The sequence below is a fragment of the Culex quinquefasciatus genome, chromosome 1 (assembly GCF_015732765.1).
Source record: "Culex quinquefasciatus strain JHB chromosome 1, VPISU_Cqui_1.0_pri_paternal, whole genome shotgun sequence".
NCBI lineage: Eukaryota > Metazoa > Arthropoda > Insecta > Diptera > Culicidae > Culex > Culex quinquefasciatus.
This window is the reverse complement of record NC_051861.1, coordinates 110,673,647-110,695,640: the sequence shown is the minus strand read 5'-3', so window position 1 is coordinate 110,695,640 and position 21,994 is coordinate 110,673,647. Positions and strand designations below refer to the sequence as shown.

General features: G+C 38.3%; 2 protein-coding genes across 2 annotated transcripts; one reads left to right on the top strand and one right to left on the bottom strand.

Moving 5' to 3' along the window:
• The first annotated feature begins 9,024 nt into the window (after nucleotides 1–9,024).
• LOC119765616 (SET and MYND domain-containing protein 4-like) lies at nucleotides 9,025–10,971 on the top strand. Its single transcript, XM_038249884.1, has 2 exons — nucleotides 9,025–9,354; nucleotides 9,436–10,971. Exons 1-2 carry the CDS (start codon nucleotides 9,123–9,125, stop codon nucleotides 10,956–10,958), a joined length of 1,755 nt encoding a protein of 584 aa, XP_038105812.1. The 5' UTR covers nucleotides 9,025–9,122; the 3' UTR covers nucleotides 10,959–10,971.
• A 6,578-nt stretch (nucleotides 10,972–17,549) lies between these two features.
• On the bottom strand, nucleotides 17,550–21,200 carry LOC6047710. Its single transcript, XM_038266487.1, has 4 exons — nucleotides 21,123–21,200; nucleotides 20,200–21,069; nucleotides 19,383–20,139; nucleotides 17,550–17,595 (listed from the first exon to the last, which is right to left on the bottom strand). Exons 1-3 carry the CDS (start codon nucleotides 21,198–21,200, stop codon nucleotides 19,387–19,389), a joined length of 1,701 nt encoding a protein of 566 aa, XP_038122415.1. The 3' UTR covers nucleotides 17,550–17,595; nucleotides 19,383–19,386.
• Nucleotides 21,201–21,994: the final 794 nt, after the last annotated feature.

The following is a 21,994-nucleotide window of genomic DNA, read 5'->3' as shown; positions in this document are numbered from 1 at the left end:
CCAGAGTGACCAGTCAGAAGAAATGTCATTTATTTTTTTGGCTCCATAAGGTTTGCTGGTAGCAGGCGTGTGATGTACCTGCGATGTACCACCAAGTTGAACCAAAATCAAGAGGCAATGGGAACTCTGTCTTACTCTGCGATTATGCTTTGTTTGAATTTTTAAAATTTGAGTATTTTCAACAAAAAAATACGTTATTTTGTAAAAAAAATAGTTTTAGACAAAAAAACTCTAATAAAGTGAAAAAGCATACAAAATTCCGCGTCGTTTGATACCCATATAGCAAATTTTTAAAAATTTGAGTGCTTTTGAAATATACGGTATTTGTGAAATTTAAAAAAATAATAATTTTTAAAAACATTAATAAGATAAAAAAGCATGCAAAATTTTACTTTGCTTGATACCGCTATTGCAAATTTTTAAAATTTGAGGACTTTCTAAAAACTGAACTCAAAAAATAATGTTGTTTTAACTGAATATAATTAAATAATGTTAAAATTAAACAACAAACAAACTTGAAAACATAGGATTCAAACCCTTTTTGTTTTCTTTAAGGTTTGGTGTATTTTAAGAATTTTCATTGTGAAACGGGCAAGCTGCGCCATATTGACACCACGACTTGAGTTTTTGGAAGCACCTTTAAGGAAAATGCCGTAACTTAAGTTACAAGTTCTCTCTGTTGCAGACGATAAATATAAAGATGGCATGCAATCTGACGAATTCAGAAACTGATTTAAGTTGAACCGAAGTTGTCTAGCCGGCGTCCCGTTTCACCTTAAAACGGTTGACTTTTTTTTAGCTATCTTTTATTTGAATTCCCTGATTTGACCTTGTTAATTTTTTTTTCGATATTTGGATCTAAAAAAATCCTAGCAGTCTAATATAAGGGACCACCCATAAACCACAAGATAATTTTTAAAATTCTAGTTGCGACTTTCCAAGTAAACCGTAGTTTAATATTAATATCTTTGGATCATTTTTTTCTAAATTTTATTTTTTAAATTAGAATATATAACATTATTAAATTTAAATACTCATTAATTTTCAAATAATCAAAAAAATAAATATCAATCCTTGACATTTTAAATTCTAGAATCCTCAAATGCCAAATTCATAAATTTTAAAAATTGTCAAATTCGCATGATTGATCTCGAAATCATTTTCATCAAAATATCTGAGATCCGGACTTAAAAAAAATAATATAATTATCACTTAAGGGCCAATACGCACCTCCCAAGAAAAAAAGGGGTCAAGAAATGGCTTTACGAACAGCACAACAAAGCAGAGGCAAAGACTTCTTGGGGCTTTTCTTCACCCTCTCTGGCTTATTTTCGCTGCCGCTGCTGCCCATTTGATTTTTTTTCTTGACCGGTTTTTTCCGAAGTGCGTATACAGCTTAAGTGGCCATAACTTTTGATAGGATTGTCAGATCTTCAACCTTTTGCGGCTCGGGTCTTTCAAATACCGTTCTAAAAATATTTGTTTTTTTTTTAGCATATGTTTTGAAGAAATATTTTTTCTTTTTACCATGGTGAAAAAAAAAAAAAAAAAAAAAATAATTTGCAGGCCAAGGGTGAAATGATACCTTATCGGTTGACACCCGGTGAGGAACATCCTGGAAGGAGCGGAACTACACCCGTAGTGCTGTTAGCTGACCTAGACCTTGGTCAAAACAGCTGCTCTGGTTCCTTGCAAGTTACCCATTTTCTTACCTCCACGTTGGCTTGGTTTCGTCATCATGATGACAACACGTGACCTTGCTGGTGGCCTGTGGAAACGAACTCGTAAACCTTTGACCAGCGAGGGTCAGAGTAGAGACGGCCAAAAGAAAGGGATGCGCAATGTGGGAAGGGAAGATTGTAGACGGTATTGTTTTGATTCACAGCATGTTGAGTTAACTGTTGTGGATGTACCTGATACATCGCAATACGGGGTTTCTCTTCTTTCCACTTTCAGCTACTATCTATCTTCTATTTCTTTATTATGTATAACTGATTTTCTAATTCTGCTTCTGTTTACTATCCACCATTTTATTTTGATTGCATGATCTTTCGTTTCTCTTATTTTCTTATACTAATGCATCTTTTTGTTTTGTTTTGTTTTTGTTTGTTTCCATTTTCATGTCGTGTCTGGGCCTGCGGTTGGAGAACGATTGCACCACGACAACCACTTTGGAGTGATATTATCACACTGGAGACAACAGCAACAACATAAGAAACCCTGATGTCACTCAGGTTCACGAAAGTAACTGTATCGATATTTTATAGTGTTTATATTTTACTAACATCCCTTTCTTTGCAGAGCATGGACTACATCATAAAGCGGCAATGTGGGAAAGGGAAGTAATTTGTGATTGTAGAAGGTATTGTTTTGATCCACAGCATGTTGAACGAACTGTTGTGGATGTACCTAGAACATCGCAACTCGGAGTATCTCTTCTTCTTATCTCCAACTACTTTAGTCCTGTTTCATTTATCTGTCAAGTCTCCTCTACTTTATTTGCCAGTTTTAACTGCTATGTGTTTTCCCTAACATCCCCAATCGGCTCCTGAAGTTGTCATTAATGCTATCTAAGCTTATATGATATTATTTATCCTTTATCAGATATATTTTTTTTTTTTTTTTCATAAATTATTGCCTATATTTTTAATCTACTTCATACAGCTTTTACTCTTCTTTCCTTCAACATACACTTATTCTTTCAGTATCGAACTTTATGTAGTTTGCTTTCCTTTATTGTCTATTGTTTTAATCTACGCCCTTTTCTTCAAACAAGTAAGGATTGAGTCCTTACTCAATATATTGAATGATCAAAGTCACACACAACGTTATTGTACTTTTGGTAAACTTTTTAATAACATGCTTAGGTTCAAAACATTGTAACAAAACACCGCGACAGAAGAAATAGCAACAGATAAACACGACTCAACACTAGGAAAGATTTCAGGAGAAAACAATACACAGTAAAATAACAATTAGTTTTTGAATTCAAATTAAAAATTAAACAGTTTTTTGCTTTACTGAAAATTGATAGGCACACTATAAATGGTTAGGCGCTTATACTTACATCAAACCCTACGTAATGTACCACCCCGGCCGAGTTAAAATGCGTAACCGGAAAAGAAGGTGTGCATGCCTGGCACGAACACTCAAAGCGTGTTCTAGCGTGCTGCTCGTACTGACTCAGAGCAAGGGTGAGATGTAGGTGTAAGGGCAGTGCGTGTTCGTCGGGAACCTGGTGCATAAGATCGGTCAAGGCCCGTTCTTACACTGAAAATTGCGAATTGCGAATGGTGAAAAAAAAATAATTTCAATTTCTCCTTTCTTTCCAGATCCTCCCACTCGTTCCACCTGGACACCCCTGGAACTGTTTCCGATTTCGGCGTTGCCGGTCCCAGCATCACCACAACCGGCGGCCCCAGCAGCTTCACCTCCCCGGACCATCACTCCCCTCCACCCTCCGCCACCGTCATCCCGGCCGGCTTCCTCATCGATCCGAACGCGACCGGACTTCCGGTCAATCCAATCCCGCCGTCGGTGGTCCAACCACCAGCCCCTCCGCCGCCGGCACCCTCGGACCAACCGGACGTGGCCACGCTGGAGGCGATCCGCCGCAAGGAGAAGAAGGAGAAAAGAAGGAAAAATGAAGAAGGAGAAGCGCAAGGAGAAGGAACGGGCTGCGGCCGCGGCCGCCGAGCTGGGTGGCATGCTGGGGTCTCCGGTGGTGGTTCCGGTTGGTTCCAGCGGGGGCTCCGACTATGCGGACGGGTCGCAGCCTTCGGCGGTTCCCAAGTTGATGCTGAAGCTTGGGCCGGGTTCGCGCGCTGGAACGCCGGAAGTGCACCAGCAGCATCAGCCGGAAGTTGGTGGGGAGTCGAAGCGGGAAGCGTCGCCGGAACTGGCCCGGATATCGGCGCTGGTGACGCGGCCACCCAAGCTGAAGACGCCAGGCAGCGGCAAGAGTGGCGGGGCAAGTCCAGGAGGACGAACCGAAGGTCGGTTCGAAATCCGGACTCGAGAGCAAGGCCGCTGGCAAGTTGGACTTTTCGGAGATGCGGCCAAGCCGCGACCTCGTGGCATCCAGGCGCTCCCGGACACGATCGATCTGTTCTCGGTGACGCCAAGCGTCGCGACCCCCTCCAAGATTTCCCCGCTGGCACCGACCACCATCGTTCCGGGACTGGTCCCGGGCGTCGCCACTTCCGGCACCGACCTAACGCCACATTCCTCCAAGAAGCCTCCGAAGGAGCCAAAATCCTCTTCGAAATCCGCACCGTCATCCTCGATCGTCCCCAGCCTGGGGGTGGCCATTCCGGCCCCGCTCAGCACCCCAATCACGCAGCTCAAGGATGCCGACGGGAACGTGGTGTGGATTTGTCCGGCGTGTGGTCGCGTCGACGATGGGACGCCCATGATCGGGTGCGACGGGTGTGACGCGTGGTACCACTGGGTTTGCGTCGGGATTCAGGTGCCGCCGGACTCGAACGAGGATTGGTACTGTAGGGTTTGCATTGGAAGGAAGCAGCACGGGGGGGATGTCGAGAGGCAGAAGAAGAGGAAGAAGAAGGATAAGAGGAATCCGAAGGATTAGAGGCAATGATTTGCTGGGTAATAATCACACTTTCATAAAATATTAATTGTTGTAAGAAATTGTGCAGAAGATTTGGAATGTACAGCAATTTCAAACATGAGCATGAAATAAATTAAACGTAATTAAAAACTAAACTATTGTTTGAGACAATATTATCACTTATCATATCACACCCAAAGGTAGGTAGCAAAAAAGGAGTACCATCGACAAATCTTCATTTTTCTTAATTATGTAAAAACTACGATCGAAATTTTACCATCGAGAAATCTAGACATCACTAACATTCGCATTCTTATGGAGATGGTGATTTTAGCGAGTTGCAGACTGGATTTTGTCATGTACGTAGGCTGATACCAAATATAGTGGATACCAAGCTCGGAAGGAACTCTAAACTCCATTTAAAAAAAAACGTTGCTTAATCCACCGTAAACCACATGATGCCTTTTGCATGTGGATTAAGTTTATATGTGAAGGTGGGTCTAGAGGAGGTCGAATTAAGGGGTTACATACATTTAGAAAATCATAAAATTTCATATTACAGAAAATTGACTAATTCCAATAAAAACGATGATTTTCAATCACTACTGAAAGTTTCATGAAGATATTTCGTGACTAAATTAAGTTAGTGACGATTTAAGTTCACAATGTTGCCATGCGCAAAGCGAACTTTCAAACTTTGTAAACGTTTTTCTCTAAACACTGAGTTGATTAACGGATAATTTTTAAAAAATACAAAAATCAAAACCTGACGATTTTTTATTTGAAAAATATAAAAATATTTTTATCTTTTTTTAACAATGTTTTTGAAAGTCGGCCTTCGTCATGCACGCAGGACCGGTTTAACGAGTCTTCACCAAAATTTTGAGCCGATTTGATCAAAGCAATGTTGAGATATCGTGGCATCAGTTTTTTGAAACTGCTAACTTCAATTAGCTAAATCTCGGCAACTATACAACGAAATATCTTCAAATTTGTTTGATAAATTGATAAAAATTTATGTTTAAAAAAGAATTATAAATAGTTTTAATGTGTTCTCATACCAACCTCTGACATTTTTGACGATTTACATGTATGTAACCCCTTAAGAAATTTATTTTTCGAGTGATTTTATAGCATGGTGAGGAAGGCACAAAAAAAAACGCTCAAGAAAGAGTCACGAAAAGATTTTCTTGAGCAGCTGAAAACCATTAAATTGTCTGGCAAAGTAAATATAAATCAAATAAAAAAATTGCAGCAAAAATTTAGAGTTTTAGATTTTCTTTTATCATTTTTAAATTTCAATTCATAATTGAGAAATGAAAAAAAACTTTTAAAAATAAAAAAAATACAAAAATAAAATTCAAAGTTTGGAAAATAAAACAAAAAATAAAAAAAATAAAGTTCTAAAGTTTAAAAAATCTATAATTAAAGATTAAAAAAAATTAAATTTTGAAAATCAAAAATTTTAAATTTCAGAATTAAAAAAATTTAAGAGTTTCGAACATCCAAAATTCACATAATAATATTGTTACAACTGAAAAATTCTTAGAAAATTTCTTTAATTTAATTATACTTTCAAAAACTAAAACAAAAAATTTAAAATATTAAAATTCTACAATTATGGAATATGTTTCTAACCTTTAATGTGACTCCAAAAATGACAGATTTTTTGGCGGCATTAAGAATTTAACAAAAAAATCAACTTTCAATAATTTAATATTTTAATAAGGCTGGTACAAAATTTCAAAATCAAATTTTCAATGGAAATTTAGGGGCAATCAACTTAAATCATCTAAAAATGGTTTGTATGGGACTTTGGATAATAAAATCGTTTATTCTTTTTCTTTTTTAAACACCAAATTCGAGTTATGTGACATGTTAGTCAAATTTGAATAGTTGATTGCTAATAGAATAATAAAATGCATTTGTTCAATATTTCGTCACCGCCATATTGGCCGCCATCTTGGATATAAAAATCTAACTCACTCTAGCGTAGTTTGGGACTTGGGAGTCATACACAAGCTCAACAATGAAAAATAAGACATCGAAAAAAATGTTTTTTCCTGATTCGATTATCTGAAGAGAATTTTTTGAGGCCTTCGAATAGGGGAACAGCATCTAATTCCAGCGAGCCTCTAATGTTGGCAGGTCAGAACTTTAACATTAAATTAAAGCTAATTAAAAGTGTTTTCAACTGAAATAGAGTGATAAATAGCTCAATAAGAAGTGAGCGAGCAAGTTTCTATCAAAAGTTTTGCAAAATTAGTTGTTTAATTTTGGATTGAGTTAGGAGCGAGAGCTTAACCTGCCAAACATACGAGAATTTCCCCTAATCGAGTCTGGACTCGTTTTTTTTTCGCAAAAAAAAAAAATGTTGTTCAATCTTTTTTTTTTGGAAACTGATGATTGCATATTAGGGTGACAATAAAAAAAATCAACCTCAGGGATACCCTCTGATTCGATTCCTTAGGCGAAAATAAGTAAATGAGAAATTTTGAGCGAAATCGGTAAAAAAAATACCTACAAAAACGTCTTCTTTTAATCGCTATCGTTTTGCGGTCTTCAACAAAGTTGTTTGTCAAAAAAATACTTAAGAATCACTTGACAATGATCCGACACATTCAACGTCATCTTTTAGTGGAATTTCAAATTTTTTGCTTTTCGCCATACCTTTTTGTATTTTTTTCCATACAAACTTCAACAAACAAAAGCGACCCTTAAACTTTTACCGATCTCGTTCAAAATTGGCACAGTTTCTTATTTTTACCTAAAGAGGGTATTTATCTCTTAAGATTTTCTTACATTTCGACGCCAACATTTCAAAAAGCATCATGTACAAACCGTGCGTTTTGAGAAAAACGCATTTGAATGTTGAGCATCCATTTTCAATTCCCATTTTAATATAAAAGCAAAATAAGATGTTCTAATGATAACAAATGATGAAAAACGTTGCTTTTATTGATACTTGACCATCCAAATTCAATAAAACATCATTTTCGTAATTTTATTTGAGTAAAACAAACATAACTCCTTTTGAAATCACCAACGTCGATATCACCCTGCTGTCATTGAGGGGGGCGCTTTGTTATGATTCGTTTTTCTTCGCCGAATGTACATGGCGCTTTGTTCATGTAGCTTTTTTTCCGTCACGAGGTTCATGTAGTCTTTTGTTTGACAGGTTGACAGGGCTATATAAACAGACACTGCTGATGGCAGAGATTTTGTTTATGTTACTTTATTTAAAATCATGATTAAACAGGCTTTACTGAAGTAACTTTTGTTCATTTTTGGTGGAGAGGTAGCTTATTAGGAGTACTTTCAGAATATGCAATAACCCAGAAAGTGTCAAAATGTACATGATGCCTTTTGAAATGTTACCGTCGATTTTTCTTTTTTCTATATTGTATAGTGCATTTTCCAAAAAAAAAAAATCATTAAAATGTTGAAAATCTGGCTTAGGATTCCAATTATTATATTTTTAAATTTTGTTTGCCCCTCCCCTCGACATCGGTCAGAGTCAAGGGACAAAAACTTTGAAAAATATTTGCAATGGCTTAATTTCGAAATGAAAAAAATTATAATAATTTAGAAATTCCAAAATTTTAGAATTAGAGGACAATTTTTCACAATTTTGAAAGTTTTAGAATTTTTTAGGCTGTTGCAAATATTTTTCAAGATTTTTGTCCCTCCCCTTATACAGCTGTCTTACTTTTGATGGTCAAGCTCAAGAACCTTTAAATTCAAGATGGGCCAAAATGGCGGTGATAATATATTTAAAAAAAAATGCATTTTTAAATTTAAAATGCACACATAAATTTAAACTTGACTAAATTTGGGTCGCAGAACTCCAATTTTTTGTTAAAAGTGAGAAAATGAAGAAAATACGATTTTTTTATTTGGTTCGATTATCTCAAATTCCATACAACATAATTTCAAAGAAATTTGTAGTGCAATCAGTTGAAAATAATTCAAAATGCATTTCCCTGCGTTTATAATCAGTTTTAACATGTTTAAGTTTGTTGAAAAATATGTTCAACTTATGTAAACCCGTTAAAATCATTTTAACGATTTTTCTTTTAATTAGTGATTGCAAATTGACTTTAACAACATTTAAAAAAAAAAAATGCTGAAATGTTGAAATTCTGGCTTGTATTTTAAATTTTTATATTTTGCCTACTCTACATTAAGCATATTTCGAATATAGTTAAAAAAGAAATTTTAGAATATTGTAATGTGATTAAAATTCACCCAAATTTTGGTTACAATGAATCATGTGGATATTATTCAATTCCAATCAGCTCAAATTACAACGTAATAAGTATGGTTGAGCATGAGCGTGTAGGATTGAATTTCTGAATTTCAAGAAATTTAATTTTGACGTGTTGTTTTGGCGAGCCAGGTCAGCTGTCAAAGTTCGTCCTTTGATAGTTTGATTACAGCGGTACGTGCTCCTTTCTCAACTCGAACAGCTTCAAGTCCTGTCATTTTCCGTTTGTGTCGTTCAACTAGAATAAGTTAAAAGTGCTTTTCCTCTCAAAATCATTTAAAAAGAATGGACTCCGACGCCCAGGACTCCCTGCTCCAGTTCGTGTGGGACCGGGTGGCGGCCGTGTTCGAAGAGTGCGAGCGTACGCACGGCCTGCTGGAGGCACTTCCGGCCCGCACACCGGACCGGCTGCGCTTCGTGGCCTCCGTCGTGGAACGGGTCGGTGCGATGGGCCGGCTGGCGGAGCGCGTTCCCGGCGGGAAGGACTGCTTCCGGGCGGCCGAAATGAGGATGGAAGGTAAGGCGTTGTACACGGTGATGGGGAAAGAATAACTTTTGAGTTGATTTGAGGTTTGACGTTTATTTTTCACTGGGTTAGGCAACAAATTTATGCGCTCGTCCGGTCCTCGCGACCTGCTGGCCGCGGCCGAAGCGTACAATCGTGCGCTGGCGTACGCTCCGGAGGACAGCGGTGAGCTGCGCAAGGCGTACAGCAACCGGTCGGCCGTTTGTTACGCGTTGCGCGAGTATCGGCTTTGTCTGGACAACATCGAGGCTGCGTTGCGGATTAAGGCGCCTGCGCCGGATCCGGCGCTGGAGGAGAAACTGCGCACCAAGCAGCTGGCCTGCCGGAAGTTGCTTGCCGACGAGAGGGTTTGTCATCAGTTTGAGCAGTTTTGCTATGCAAAGCTGAGTTACGGGCCGAACGTGACGAATTCGAGGGTGGTTGAAGGGGTTGTGGAGTCTGGGGGGCAGCTGGTGGCCAGGCAGGATTTCGTCGTTGGGGACGTACTGATGATTGACGAGCCGTACGTGACGGTTATTGACGGGAAGGATCGTTACACGCGCTGCCATCACTGTCTGCGGGATCGATTTCTGGAGTTGCGACCCTGTCCGGACTGCGTGGTGGCCATGTTCTGCTCGAAGCAGTGTGCCCAGCAAGCGCACCAGCGCTACCATCGCTTGGAGTGTCCCGTGCTGCACCGGCTGTTTGAGATTTACCACATTGCGACGCTTGTTCCGTTGCGAATCGTCTGCACCGCGATCGACACGTTCGGTGATGACCTGGACCGTCTTGAAGAGCACATCCAGAAGATCGACCCCGACTTCAACCCATTCCAGCTGAACTGGAACAAAGTAACCCGTGAACAACTGTACTACGCCATGCATGTTCTGCCCACCAACGAGTCCCAACGCGCCCCAATGTTGAACCTCTTCCTCGCCACGGAATCGATCGTAGTTACGGAAATCATGTTCCGGCACTCACCGAAACTCCGCCAGCTGGCCAACACCGAAGCCAAGCAGGATCTGATCCGCCAGCTTGTCTACCACCACACGATGACCTCGGCCTTCTCGGCACGCCACATCAACCAGGACAACGGATTGGGAAGCTACCCCCTTCTGGCCGCGGCCAACCACAGCTGCATCCCCAACACCATCCGAGTCGTGCTGCCCGGCGGCAAGAACGCCCTCGTAACCTACAGACCCATCCAGACCGGTGACCAAATCTTGATCAGCAAGGGAGTCCTCTTCACCAAACACGCCAAGCAGTTCCGCCAGGATCGCCTCAACTCGCTCTTCCAAATCCAGTGCCGCTGTGAGGCTTGCACCTTCGACTACCCGCCGGTTTGGCTCGATCACTCCGATTGTCCCCTCGAACCCGCCGACCAGACCCAACTCAACCAGATCGAGCGACTCCTCGATCGTGCCAAACCACCGGCAGTGACCTGTCACGCCGTTCGGACCGCCCTCGAAGCCGTCGTGCTGTTGATGCGCAAGTACGTGCCGCTGGTGCCGACGCGCAATCTGCGCCAGCTGACGGAGCTGTTCAGCCGGTGCCACGTGCTGCTGTTTCATGGGGTGCCGGCGAGGCAGCGGTACGCGCAGCAGGGATTGTGTTGAGATTGAGAATTGATTTTTTTTCTTTTTCGGGGTTTGTTTTGTTATGTATTTTTTGTATGAAATAAAAGCTGGAATTTTCAAAGAACAAACTAGTTCAACTTGTTTATTTTTATTTTTTTTTATTTTTCAATTATTATTGTGTTTATTAGAATTCAACAGTTCTGTTCCAGGATGTTTGGAGAACCTTTCAACTGAACTTTTATTTTGTTTAGTTTATCTTTGTGTTTTGGCCTATTCTACCACCTCCTATCTAATTTGCCTTTTGCCTATCTAATTTTTTCATGTTTTAACAGTCACTTTTCCATTTTTTGTTTATTTTTTTTACACTTTCTGCTCTAGAATAACACCATTATTATTAAAATTGTAAAAACATGTGTTGAGGCATAGTCTGGGACACTACAAAAATTACTGCATACTTCTTTTTACTTAAAATATATGAAAATGTTAGTCACAGCCAAAGTTGACCCCTAAAAATTACATTTTTAAAAACATTGGCAAAGTCACATAACACAAGGAAAACTTCCAACCCTGAAATTTTATAAAATCTAAAGATTTTTTCTTTCCAATGCTTTTAAAAGATCAAAAATTGGTTTAAAAATGGATTTTTGGCGATTTTTTTTAAATCGAAGCCCGTCTAGAGGCGGAGTTGGGTTGTAGAGGGTTAAGCTAAGTATGCAGATCGGAAGGAACGCGGTCAAGAAATGTTGCGCATTCTTTTCGTGGCCCCCCCAAAAAAAAAACGTTGCTTAATCCACCTTTAGGTGGTTGGTGCCTTCCTCTCATTTATAGTGATTCCAATCCCCCTAAAGTGTCCACTAGGGTGTAATATGGTTGTATGGAAAAAAATAAAGCTGTCCAAATTTAGCGATCACAGCAATTTTTCAGTTCCTTTTGGGGTCCTTAACAACTCCCCAAAGTTTGGGAACGATTGGTTTAGTCCTCACTTTGCGCAAAGCGATTCAATTTTCCATATAAATTTGTATGGGAAAAACCATTTTTTTGGATTTTGATATTTATAAAATCCACGTTTCACGCTGTACTAAAACCAGATTCATATTCGAATGCTCTGGAAGGTGCTCTACAACTTTCCCGAAGAGAGTATGGTGCTAACATGCTCCTAAAAAACGATACAGCGTGTTCAAAACTCGTCTAAAACGTGTTTTTTGCTCGAAAATCACATTTTAGACGAGTTTTGAGGACGCTGTATCTTCTTTCAGGGACAAGCTAGCACCATACTCTCTTCGGGAAAGTTGTAGAGCACCTTCCAGAGCATTCGAATATGAATCTGGTTTTAGTACAGCGTGAAACGTGGATTTTATAAATATCAAAATCCAAAAAAATGGTTTTTCCCATACAAATTTATATGGAAAATTGAATCGCTTTGCGCAAAGTGAGGACTAAACCAATCGTTCCCAAACTTTGGGGAGTTGTTAAGGACCCCAAAAGGAACTGAAAAATTGCTGTGCTGGAAAATCGATTTTGATATTACACCCTAGTGTCCACATGTTTATGGATCTTCCCTAACATTCGCAGCACCTACCCAGTTAACTCAATCCGAATTTTGAAACGGAATCTAATTAGAATCGTATACAAATTCCGTTTCAAACGCAACAACCGGTTCCGTGTTCGAACCGGTTGTTGCGTTTGAAACGGAATATGTATACGATTCTAATTAGATTCCGTTTCAGAATTCGGATTGATTTGACTGGGTATAAGAGGTCCTAATAAAAATAAGCAATGAGTAAAAAACAGACTATCTACAGACTTTTTGTCAAGATTATACAGACACGGCCTTTGAGGAAAATGGCATCCCTCTACACGGCTTTTTCGTGGCGATCAGACCCGACCAGTTGAAGTTATGTGAATTCAGACCATTTTTTAAACTGCTTGTCAGATCTTGAAAATTCTTACTCCACCTAAAAGGTCTTCTCATATACTTTCTAAAAATATATAACATGTTAGGGTTTCATGAAAAAATCACCCTTTTTACCATAATTTTAATTTAATATGAAACAGTTTTTTAACATAACTTTTTAAATACATGAGAAAACTGCATGAATTTAAATAGCAAGGTAGGGGACGTTAAGACGGATCGATTAAAACCTTTCCGGCCAAAATCGGTTGAGCCTGTGACGAGATATTCCAGTGATATTGATTTGGTACACATTTCTACATACAGCCAAACACAGACATTTGCTCAGCTGGTGATTCTGAGTCGATATCTCGAGTTTTTTTTGAAAAGGTCCTATAAACAAAATTTTCACTTTTTGCTTTTTGGGTGTTTTTGAATACCCCTGACTCAAGGCGGTTCTAAAAACACCCAAAAAGCAAAAATTTAAAATTTTGTTTATAGGACCTTTTCAAAAAAAAAAACTCTAGATATGTACAAATGAAGGTAGATCTAGGAGGTCTAACTAAAAAGTTCGTTTTTCGAGTGATTTTATAGCCTTTCCTCAGTAAGGTGAGGAAGGCAAAACAAGTTGACAGTTCCCAGTCAAATCAACCCGAATTCTGAAACGGAATCTAATTAGAATCGTATACAAATTCCGTTTCAAACGCAACAACCGGTTCGAACACGGAACCGGTTGTTGCGTTTGAAACGGAATTTGTATACGATTCTAATTAGATTCCGTTTCAGAATTCGGATTGAGTTAATTGGGTTTGGTATGAGCGCGTTTGACGGTGTGCGCGCTTAAGCCCAGATACGAGATTTTTTTACAGAATTGGTTCTGTAAGAATCCTGCTAGAATGATTCTAGCAGCCTTGTCAGAATTCTGTAAGAATTTTGCAAGAATTTTCTAGTAGAAAAATACTGCTCACTGATTGGCTGGTGTTTTACCGGTTCAAATCATGTTGCAACAAGATTAATTTTTGCCCATTTGAACAAGATGGACGTTTTTCGCGAATAAAAAACCCTGCACTCTTCAAATTGCCATACCGTTTGAAAGTAAAAATCAAACTGATATTATGCTGCTTTAGAAGTGGCAACACCGGATGTCCATCCCAGAAGGTCGATCTCCACGGACACACCATCGCAGGTAACATCACTCCCACAATTTCGGCATACTTTGCGAATAGATTTAGGCATGATGAAACTTAACCACATTTTCCGCTTTTTGCAGGCATGTCTCTGCAGTCTTGGCGACATCCAGACCTCGGATCTGGAGTCCGGATTCTCCCCTCGGCATCATTGGCCACGACATCGCTACTCGCTACTCGGACAGCAGAGAAAGCAAAGTGTGCTACCGAAGAATGAACAGCCGCCTCCATTGAGTATTAAAAAGTTATGTGACCGTTAGTGTGACCGGCATTAATGTGGAAAGTTACTTGTAATAAACAAAGAAATAAATTTTGTTCGAAATGAAATTTCAATTAGCTTAAATTTATTCCACAATAAAATTCCGACAAAATTCTAGCAGGATTCTAGCAGAAAATTTTGCCGTCTCATTATGGCAAAATTCTTACAGAATTCTAGCAGGATGGCCTGTCAGAATAGTTCTAGCAGCATTCTAGCAGGGTTCTAACAAAACCGGTTGCTTTCACCGGATTCTGCTAGAACCGGTTATTGCATTTGAGCTAGAATTCTCTGAGAATTCTCGCAAAGATCTAGGAAGATGATGGCAGCGTTCTAGTAAGAATAGTTTTGCTCTGCTAGAATTCTGTAAGAATCCTGCGAGAACGCCGTGACTGGGAGGTTCTTTAGGGGAAAAAATAAAAAAATTAAAAATATTCGAAAAGCTAAAATAAAATAGATTAAAAATGTTTATTCAAAACTTTTCACAACATTTTATTATTTATTAACAAAATTAAGAAATCAAACATTTAAAATAAGTTAAATAATAAAAACCGGAAATTAAAAAATCTTAAATTCTAACACTAGAAAAACTAAAAATTTAAAATTATAAAATTATAAAAATACGAAAATATGGAATTGTGAAATGATGTAATTATGAAATCATTAAATTATAAAATTATGATATTATAAAATTATGAAGTTAAGATATTATGAGATAAGAATATTAGAAAACTATAAAATAAGGCTGGTACAAATGTTTTGAAAGTTTTTCTTAAATCTTTAAACGTTTATTTTTTTTTAATTTTAAAATTTGTTAATTTGTAAATTTTTCATTTCTTGAATTGTTAAATTGTTAAATCCTTAAATGCTTAGATTTTTAAAATCTTAAATACTTAAATTCTTGAATTCTTAAATTTATTCTTAAATACTTAAAATCTTAAATTCTTAAATTCTTAAAATCTTAAAATCTTAAATTCTTGAATTCTTAAATTCTCAAATACTTAAAGTCTTAATTTCTTCAATTGGGTACTAAAGTCCTATGTAAATTTTTATGTACAACGGTAAAAAACACGATTAAAAACCATTTCTGATCACTTTTTTTTCATTTTGATGCAAAAAATTTTTTTGACAAGACAACATTTTTTCGATGGATCAACTATGGTCCCCTTGGAACGAGCTGTCAAGTAGGAGCTTTTCTGTCAAGAAGGACCGCGAGGTTAATTTTTCAAAATTGATTTAAAAATCCATTTTAAACTCTTTGTGCTCGTACAAGAGGTCATTGTTCTCAGAAAAATAAGCTTTATCGCTGTAAACAATAATATCGGCAATATAAGCTTCATTTTAGGACCCAATTCTTAAACTCTTAAATCCTTAAATTCTTGAATTCTGAAATTCTTAAACTCTTAATTCTAAAATTTTAAAATTTTTAGTTTTCAAATTTTTTATAGTTTTTAAATTTCTTTGTTTTCAAACTTTTAATTTTTCAGTTTTTAAATTCTTAAGCTCTAAAATTGGGTCCTAAAATGAGATTTAAATGTGTGATATTATTGCTCATTACGATGAAGCTTATTTGTCTGAGTAAAATTAGCTTTTGAACGACCGCAAAGGATTAAAAATGGATTTTTAATTGAATTTAAAAAAAAATAACTTCACGGTCATTCTTGCCCAGTCAAATCAATCCGAATTCTGAAACGGAATCTAATTAGAATCGTATACAAATTCCGTTTCAAACGCAACAACCGGTTCGAACACGGAACCGGTTGTTGCGTTTGAAACGGAATTTGTATACGATTCTAATTAGATTCCGTTTCAGAATTCGGATTGATTTGACTGGGTGACAGCTCGTTCCAAGGGGACCATAGTTGATACATCGAAAAAATGTTGTCTTGTCAATAACTTTTTTTTGCACTAAAATGAAAAAAAATTGATCATAAATTGTTTTTAATCATGTTTTTTACCGAAGTACATAAAGATTTACTTAAGGCTTTAGTATCGAAATCTATTTTTTTTTTGAATTTTTTTATTTTTCAGTTTTCAAATTTTTAAATTTGAAAATTAAAAAAAAATTAAATTTTATTTTTTTTATGAAATGTTTGAAATGCCTTAGTTTTGATTTTTTTATGCTAGAATGTTGAATTCTCTTAATTTTTGAAAAAAAAAAATCAATGTTAATATTTCGAGGTTTTCCTAAATTTGTATTTTCGAATTTCTAAATTTCAGATTTCTAAAACTATCGAAATCTCGACTTGTAATTTCGGAAATTTTCCAGGTTTCAAATTTTATAATTTCTTTGCTATTGAATTTTTAAATACTTTTATACTAACACTATTATTTAATTCTGCATATTTTTTATTTTGAATTAAAAAATTTCAGACTTTTGTCAGTAAAAAAATAGATATTTGTATGATAATTGTCAAGTTTATTTTCAATCTGATTTACTTCATTTCGGTCCCGCCAATGTGGATCAATAGGACAGTGCAGTGGACTCATAACCCAGAGGTTTCTTTTTGGTATCAGCAATGGTTGACGACACGATGGCCGACAGCTTCTTTTTTTTTACTCCATTTCGACCAAAAAACTAAATCTGTCCTCTTAATTTAAAAATTCTGCACTTTGAGATTCGGCGGGGATTTCCAATATTATTATATCGACTACAAAATTATTAAAACGTTTGTAACTTTCAGTCGCATTCAAAAAGTAAAATTCAAATTCTTTGATTTTTGCATCAAAACATATTGCAAACAAGCACCGCTCAAAGAAACGTCAACTGCCATTTTTCGTTTCGGTTCCTTTTCAGGAGCGGTACACTTAAGAAAAATCTTGTCGTGACCCTTTCCATTGGCGTTTTTTTATATGTAGTTTTGCGTTCCTTCCGATCTGCGTATTTCCTTTAGGGAAAATAAATTTTGAGAAGAAACCCTAGATCTATGATTATTTTCGTAATTCGTAATTTTTCGTAATTTTCAGTGTAAGAACGGGCCTTGACCGATCTTATGCACCAGGTTCCCGACGAACACGCACTGCCCTTACACCTACATCTCACCCTTGCTCTGAGTCAGTACGAGCAGCACGTTAGAACACGCTTTGAGTGTTCGTGCCAGGCATGCACACCTTCTTTTCCGGTTACGCATTTTAACTCGGCCGGGGGTGGTACATTACGTAGGGTTTGATGTAAGTATAAGCGCCTAATCATTTATAGTGTGCCTATCAACTTTCATTAAAGCAAAAACTGTTTTATTTTTAGTTTGAACTCAAAAACTAATTGTTATTTTATTGCGCATTGTTTTCATTTACAAAATTATTTTTTCAAGAAACATCGGCCACATCAAGCATCCACCTTGCCACGGTGGGTAAGAAGGGGATTATTATGCAACTTGCATGCACCTCGGAAATTCCTTCTGGGGTTTGTTGGGGGGACTATTCTGAGTCAGAAAAATCGATTCCCAAAATATTCTGTCGGTGAAAACTGATTTTATCTCGATTTGAAGATAAAAAACCTAATATATCGCCTAAAACTTCGAAAATACGTCTAAAATCTTAGTCTAACTCTGGACAAAGAAGTTAATTTTCATCAAGATATCAATTCTTAGTTCCCAAAATATAATCCTGACATGGTACACCTTAAATCGGTCCATTACATGAGTCCCAGCGTCATCAGGAGGTGTAAAATAGTGTTATTTGAAATATTTTTTTTTTCAATTTGCTCCGGTAAATCAACTGTCATGTCTGAATTCAAAAACTAATGTTGTAGCATTGTTGCAAACAAAATGAAGAACAATTTTGCAGAATAAAGTATGACATTTTATCCATTTTCAGTAAAGTTATGTCTATTTTAGTGGGGAAATTGCTGCCAATTTTCAAAATTCTTCGATATTTAACTCATTCCTGTTATAAACAGCTACTACGATCATACTCAGTAAGATGTAACAAAAACTGCTTTTTGGCGTGCATTCAGGGGCTGGTTAAGGTGGGCGTACTGCGCTCAAATCCCAAATATGAGCTTGATTGAACTTAATAGGAGCTGTCGCTATGCATTTGAATTTTTCATAGGATTCAACTCGTAAAAAACATGTTTTTCAAAAATGTAGATTTTTAGGCACTTTGGCCACTGAAGCGTTTATTGTCAACATCATTGGCGTGTAGGCCAGATCCTTGCGCATGTTTTGGTATATATAACATTGAAGTTTTGAGCAAAATGGAATGGCGCGTCGCCTATCTTTTCTGCTGATCCGTTTTTTCGAAAAAAATCAAAACTTTGAAGGCCCGAGCTCCAGAGTGCGTCAATTCAATGTTATATATACCAAAACATGCGCAAGGATCTGGCCTACACGCCAATGATGTTGAAAACAAACGCTTCAGTGGCCAAAGTGCCTAAAAAATCTACATTTTTGAAAAACATGTTTTTTACGAGTTGAATCCTATGAAAAATTCAAATGCATAGCGACAGCTCCTATTAAGTTCAATCATCTCATATTTGGGATTTGGACTCAGTATGCCCACCGTAACCAGCCCCTGAATGCCCGCCAAAATGTAATTTTTGTTACATCCTACTGAGTATGATCATAGTAGCTGTTTATAACAGGAATTGATTAAATATCGAAGAATTTTGAAAATTGGCAGCAACTTTCCCACTAAAATAGACATAACATTACCGAAAATGGATAAAATGTCATACTTTTTTCTGCAAAATTGTTCTTCATTTTGTTTGCAACAATGCTACAACATTAGTTTTCGAATTCAGACATGACAGTTGATTTACCAGAGCAAATTGAAAATATTTTTTTTTAAATAACACTATTTTACACCTCCTGATGACGCTGGGACTCAAGTAATGGACTGATTTAAGGTGTACTATGTCAGGATTATATTTTGGGAACTAAGAATTGATATCTTGATGAAAATTAACTTCTTTGTCCAGAGTTAGACCGAGATTTTAGACGTATTTTTGAGGTTTTAGGTGATATATTGGGTTTTTTATCTTCAAATCGAGATAAAATCAGTTTTCACCGACAGAATATTTTGGGAATCGGTTTTTCTGACTCAGAATAGTCCCCCCAACAAACCCCAGAAGGAATTTCCGAGGTGCATGCAAGTTGCATAATAATCCCCTTCTTACCCACCGTGCTTGCTACATCAATAGTAAACAGGAGAGCGCCCCCGGTCAACGGCGAGAAATCCACACGAAACGTGCCTCAACGGCAACCGCCCTTCCTGGGCCGCACACAGGGCCAGTGGTGCCATCGTGGCACTGTCACAGCAAATCACGAGCAGCTCGCCCGGTCTGCAACTTTCGGTGATGCGTCCTTTTTTTCGCTTCAAGCAGCCGCAGATGACGAGGACATTGAGCTTTTTCAAGTGTTGGCAGATTCCACGGTAAACGGCCTCGCCGGCGGGTCGATACTCTAGGTAAAGTTCCGTCAGGTTCGGGTACAGTTTCATCATGGCTATTAGTGCGTTTTCGGGAAGCTTGTTATCAACCAGCAAGGAGCGCAGCGCAGTGGATCCATACAAGTCAAAGGTGATTTCCTCTGGTTCGGTGGCGTTTTTCAATAGCGGCTTCAGTTCCAATTCTTTCAGCGTGTTCGACTGGTTGATGGTTCGTAGAATGTCGATCAAATTTTCGAACCAACAATCCAACTGGGCGCTCCTAATATTGGGACAGTGTCGGAAAAAATCGGAAAGAGCTTGGTTCGGCCAGGTGCAATTGACGATTTGAAGACGTTTCAGCTTGGGGAGATCAAATCCGCGCACGGTAGAGTCCTCGAATGCATCGTACACTAGCTGGAGGTTTTCGAGTTTTCGTAGCATGGCTGGTGGAAAGTCGACCACGTGCTTCATCTTGAGACTTCTGAGTTTAGGTAGTAGTTTGTTCATTGTGAGCAAGTCCTGTAAGTAATTAAATTTTGTGACGATCTGTGAAACTCAGAAAGACATTCGTTCACTTACTGCCATTTGAAAGATTTCATTTCTCAACAAATAAAGATGTTGAATACCAGGTTGCGACCGGAGAAACTGTACAATTTCGAAGCTGCAAACGTGTTCGGCATCAAGAGTAAGCTTATCTAGTTTAAGGTCGTCAATCGTTGCCAGCCGCTTCAGGGCATTTTTCGTCGGTATGAATTGCAGCTCCCGTAGCGAGTGTCGTACTTGGTTGGCAATGGAAACTGCGGTGTCGCTGAAGTGTTCACTAATATCGTAGGAGCCAAAGTCCGACACAATGTTCAATGTCCTCACCCGAGGGCAGAGCTTGCCTATAAAGTGAAGCACTTCAACACTCGAGTTTCTGCAACAGGAGTGAATGCTAACCTCTTCCAACACGTTGAGACGAAAATCCGTGCAGGCTTCCAGCATCAGCACGTGGTAAGTGTTGGTACAAACCGATCCATAATCGTCATCTTCGTAATACACGAGACACTTCAAATTGGGCGTCCTTCGAAGCAACTCGACCACATTGAAAAATGAAATGTGATACTCAAAAATGGTGAGGGCGGTAAGTCCTTCGCCAAAAACGCGCCAGCCTTCCCAGAATTTGGAATAAATCTCCGTGTCCAAGAACTCGATAGTAGCACGCCTAAATCCGCTGCCGGCTGTGAGCAGTGACTGGAGTTCCGATCGGCCTTCGTTGGAATCAATGACTAATTCTATACAGAACTTGTCCATCAGAGCGCGCGAGTTGGAGACAATGTCGCGCCACGTGGTGCAGGTAAGGCGAACGCGACTCAAACAAAACGGCCCCAGCTGCCGGAAGATTAGCGTCCACAGCTCTGGCGGAAGCCGCGGGAGTTCTGCCGCGTTGGACCGAGCGCCCAACTGATTCTGGAAGAATTTTGCTTAGAATTTTTTGATGTCCGTGGAATTTGACTTCGTACCTGGTGGGATGACTCTACCGGGCATGCTGCACCTTTCGTTTCTTCGGTAGGTTCCGTTAACGGTGAAACAGGATTCATGTTCCGCTTGAGGTCTGTCTTTGTAGTTTGAAGTCTGTTGTTGAATTTAACCAACTGCTGTCATCTTAGCAAATGGTTGCTGTGTTGGAAACTGCGCGCCAAAAAGTTTGTTTGCTGCGGTTCGACGCCGTGTTGCCATTTACACGGAAAGCCGGGATTAAGCATTAAAGCCTTTTTTAATTCTTTTCCCTGTCAATTGGGTACTAAAGCCCTATGTCAATTTTTATGTACAACGGTAAAAAACACGATCAAAAACTATTTCTGATCACTTTTTTTCCATTTTAATGCAAAAAAAAAAATAATAATGACAAGACAACATTTTTTCGATGGATCAACTATCTCCTTGGAACGAGCTGTCAAGTAGGAACTTTTTTGTCAAGAAGGACCGCGAGGTTAATTTTTCAAAATTGATTTAAAAATCCATGTTAAACTCTTTGTGCTCGTACAAAGGGTCAATGTACTCAGAAAAATAAGCTTTATCGCTGTGAACAATAATATCAGCAATCTAGGGGTCGGATAGAACGGTCAATACATTATCAATGCATTAAAATACTTTGTTAACAGATCGACATTTCGTCAATATATTAACTCGATCCCACCATGACCTTTAGAACCTTGGCGAGTTGAAATGTCATATTTAAATCAAAACAAAACAAATTTCTTGTTCACGGTTTCACTAAGTCGTTCCAGAAAAATGTAAAATACCGGAGAAACGGTGGCAGCGACTTCCAAACCGTTGGAAACATCCGGGCAAGGTGGTGTCGATGCTGGGCACGTAACCTCCGCATCCGCCG